This window comes from Terrapene carolina, unplaced genomic scaffold (assembly GCF_002925995.2).
Source record: "Terrapene carolina triunguis isolate 2854851 unplaced genomic scaffold, T_m_triunguis-2.0 Scaffold28347, whole genome shotgun sequence".
NCBI classification, from domain to species: domain Eukaryota; kingdom Metazoa; phylum Chordata; order Testudines; family Emydidae; genus Terrapene; species Terrapene triunguis.
The window spans coordinates 1-3,772 of NW_020692698.1; the positions used below are offsets into that span (position 1 = coordinate 1).

The 3,772-nt window shown below is 35.2% G+C and overlaps 1 protein-coding gene across 1 annotated transcript; it reads left to right on the plus strand.

Annotated features, from left to right (window-relative positions):
* Nucleotides 1–358: 358 nt before the first annotated feature.
* LOC113409018 (transmembrane protein 180-like) lies at nt 359–1,093 on the plus strand (the record flags this gene model as incomplete). The annotated part of the gene is made up of 1 exon (XM_026662547.2): nt 359–1,093. A coding segment is annotated over one exon (735 nt), but the record flags the coding sequence as incomplete, so codon positions are not given.
* Between the last annotated feature and the right edge of the window lie 2,679 nt (nt 1,094–3,772).

A 3,772-nucleotide genomic window follows, 5' to 3' on the forward strand; every position in this document is an offset into this window, starting at 1 on the left:
CAATCTGCATCTTAAAGCACCTAAGTACCTTTAAAAATCTGGCCTTAGTCCATTTCCATTTGGCAAGCTTTCCTCTTTTGTTTTCCAAGTAGAATTGTACATTAAACAAATATGACATGGTGTACTTCATTGTTTGTGCATCAATATCCTCTGTTAGTAGAGATTTAGAAATAGTTTAATTTAGATGACTTTACTTACACATATACATAATGTTTGTGTGAGAGTGTACAACATACAAAATATGTTTAACCTTTCCATCATATAGGTCAGCACTTTTGTTATTCCAGATGTTATGTATGTCTTGATGAATCCTAAAGAAAAATATCACTAATGAGAAATTCTGTATTTTTCTTCTCAGGTAGTTTTTATGATCTGGAATGCCATTAATGACCCTCTCTTTGGGTATATTCAAGACAACTCCAAAGTCCCATGCTGCTCAAGACGTCAGTTTTCAATTTTATATGGAGCACCATTGTATGGTTTAGCTTTTCTGCTTCCCTGGTTTCCTTGGAAACATTATGAGGAAGGTGACTGGCTTAATGGTCTTCACCTTATTGTTGCTTTATGTGCTTTTGATGGCTTGCTTACATTTGTGTTACTAGCACAATGTGCGCTCTTTGCAGAGATTTCAACTAGACATGAAAGTAGACTTCAGCTTATTAAATATAACCAAGTGGCAACATTAATTGGATCAACCAGCATTCTTTTTTGTGGTCTAATATCAGATAATATGGAAAATTTTGCCTATTTTCAAATCTTTACTGTTTTGGTTGCAGCACTAGCAACTGCTTGTATGTGTTACACTGGCATATATAGCACAAGTCAGTATGAACAGAGAGAAACTGCTGTGGAGAACACTAGCTTAGAAAATAATGATAAAGCTCTCTCCTGGTCCTCTGTAATTTCATTGACCAAACAGATAATGACGCAGAAAAACTTTATACTTTTTGTGACCATGAACTTCTTTCAAGTCTTCCACCTAGCCTTCTGCAACAATTTCATGATGATCTTTGCAGATAATCTCATCCCTAAGGATGTCCTTTCCTCTTTTATAAGAAGCATCATGTATGGGGCTGGCTTTATTTGTCCTCAGGTATGCAACAATGCTTTTAATCTTTTATTTAAAAGGAAAACGCAGTTTACTTTTGTGCTAGTTCTCAGTAATTAAAGTATCTGTTTACACTGCTTGGAGAAAATGCTGTATCTGGCAGAAACCTTTTATTAGTCTGAGGAACAAATCTTGTGCACCAACATTATAAAAAGAACTTTAGTCTCGTCTGTGTAGTCTAGCCAAACAGTTAGCATAGAATGGCAGAGAGAGGGAGGGTAGGCAGATAAAATAACAGTCAACAAGAATGGAAAGTAAATGTTTTTGTGTTTCAGGGGCTTAACAACTTAGAATAAGAGAAGGAAAATAGGCTCAGTATCAGGAAAAAATATCCTAAAAGTGAAATGTATTTAAGAACTTGGTGTTAATTTTTCTTATTTTAAGGTGTCCGAGTGGTGAGCGAATCCCCATTGCTTTCAGAGATTTAAAATTAGATGAACAGAACACTGGAAAATAAATGTTAGATATAGCCCCCCTATCCTTCCCACCCCAAATGAACACTCTCTGCATCATCATGGGAATTGATGAAGGGGCTAGATGACCTAACAGAGCCAGGTCTGTCAACTCACCTGCATTTGAGGGAGTGACGCCTTCTAATTGATTTTGTCATTCATTCGTCATCTGCATGTAGAAGGTGAGCAAGATCCCATCCCAAGAGAACTAAATATGGTTTGCACTGGAAGGGAAAGAGGACCAAAACGGTTAGATGTGAAGGGAAAGATTAGGGCAGCAATGGGAGAGGAGTGAGAGAAAAAATATGCAAAAAGATGCCCCACAGAGAAGACAAGTGTGCTTGTTTTTAGATAAATAAATAAAATCCTCTTACTCATGCCCCCCTAAAAACTTGTATAAAGCTAATCTTCAAAAACTTTCCATAGATTTACTTTAAAGGTTTATGGTTTGATTTTTCTCAAATAGTGAGCATCTGCAGTAGATTATATATGGGTGTTTTGGGTGCCTAGCACTTCTGAAAATCAGGCCATTCATTCTTAATGTGAACAACTTGTGTTCTTTTTAATAAATACATTAATAAAATATAAAAGGAGACATGGGAAAGTACTAATTTAATCCTCAGCTAGGAATTTGTTATAGTTTAAGCTTCTGCTGACAGACAGCAATGAAATACAACTAATATATTTTCTTTGGTGCAGAACTTATAAATATCTACCATTAAAACTCCCTGACCCTGTCAGAGATTTTACAGGTCTCTTCTATAACTCAAGCAAATACCTAGGTAATAAACTTCTATAGGAATATATCTGACAGAAACTACAGAAATTAGAACAGCCTCAATAACTTTACTCTCAGTATATACCAATCACTGCTGATAAAATCAACATGACAGTCTGAAATGAACAATCTTTCAGAAAACACATTTCTCTCTGCTTCCCAAAGATTCACTGTCTAGAAGGCCACTGAACGGTATAAAGTTTGCTGTGACCTTATTTTTCTTGGGTTTTGTCTCTTCGAATTCAAGATATAACAAGAGACTTTTCCGACAGCAGTGTCCTGAAGTTCACTTACTGTAAAGCACCCAGCCTACATAAAAGAAAGCTGCTTTGTGGATTATGCGTGTCTGGCCTGTACAAAGCTAGATCACGGTTTCTATTAAGGGATGGCAGTTGGTGTGTAGGATAGGACACATATCCTGAACATGCCATGGTGTTGCAATCAAAGGACTTAAAAATTGAAGCTTAAAGCATCAACTGAGTCAATATTTCTCTGGAAATAGAGAGCTTTATTGAAAGACTCCAATAAAATTTCCGAAGCACTAGAGCTTGAAGCTCCCAGGGCATGTTGATTTTTCTTAATTATGATGAAATGAGATCCAGTTCATTAAAATAGCATGCATTACACATCTGTTACTATTTCTAAATATGAATATATTTTCACAAAGTGTCAGATAATAGATAATTTTTTTAACATCTAGTTCCAGTCAGATTTGCACTTCTTTGTATTACAGCCACTTGTGTCAATTCCCTTCTTAACCTGCTCATTACTCTGTATGGTTCTCCGTTTTTTAAGCAGAAAACGTGAATTACTTCATAATATTTGCCACAATCTTTTAAAAAAAATATCCTATTCATGTGTGGAGCATTCAAAAATTTGTTTGCCTTTTGTTTCCTTGTGATGAATCTTCAAACCATTCTGTGACTAATGATGAGGATTGATGCTGTTTAAAGTAATTAAATATGGGAAGAAAAGTGCAAGGGGAGTTCCTTCCTTTTGTTAAATGCTTATTGAGTTTGAAATCATTACTCTTGGTGGCTAATTAGTATTGAAGGAAAGAGAGCATTGTTCTCTTGTAGCTCATGGAAGGAGCTCAAATCTGACAGTGATGCAAACCATATACCTGGGTATATAGATAGTGTGTCATGATATTAGAAAAATAAAAGGCACTATGTACATTCAAAATGCATCTCATTTGAAAATGGAAAGTAAGGGAGGGAAGAGAAAAGAAGAGTTTAATTTTTGTGCATTAAAGCTTGTTATCACTGCAACTTTTTAGTGCATTTTCAGTATTAAATCTTAATCTTAAAACACTGTATTGCTTTGATTATATGTTAGAGCATAATAGAGATTATGAAATCATGTTTTAAGACTGAAACTCTGATTGTCTTTAAGGTATGCCTCAATCTGTTGTTTTTATTTGCTAACTTCCTA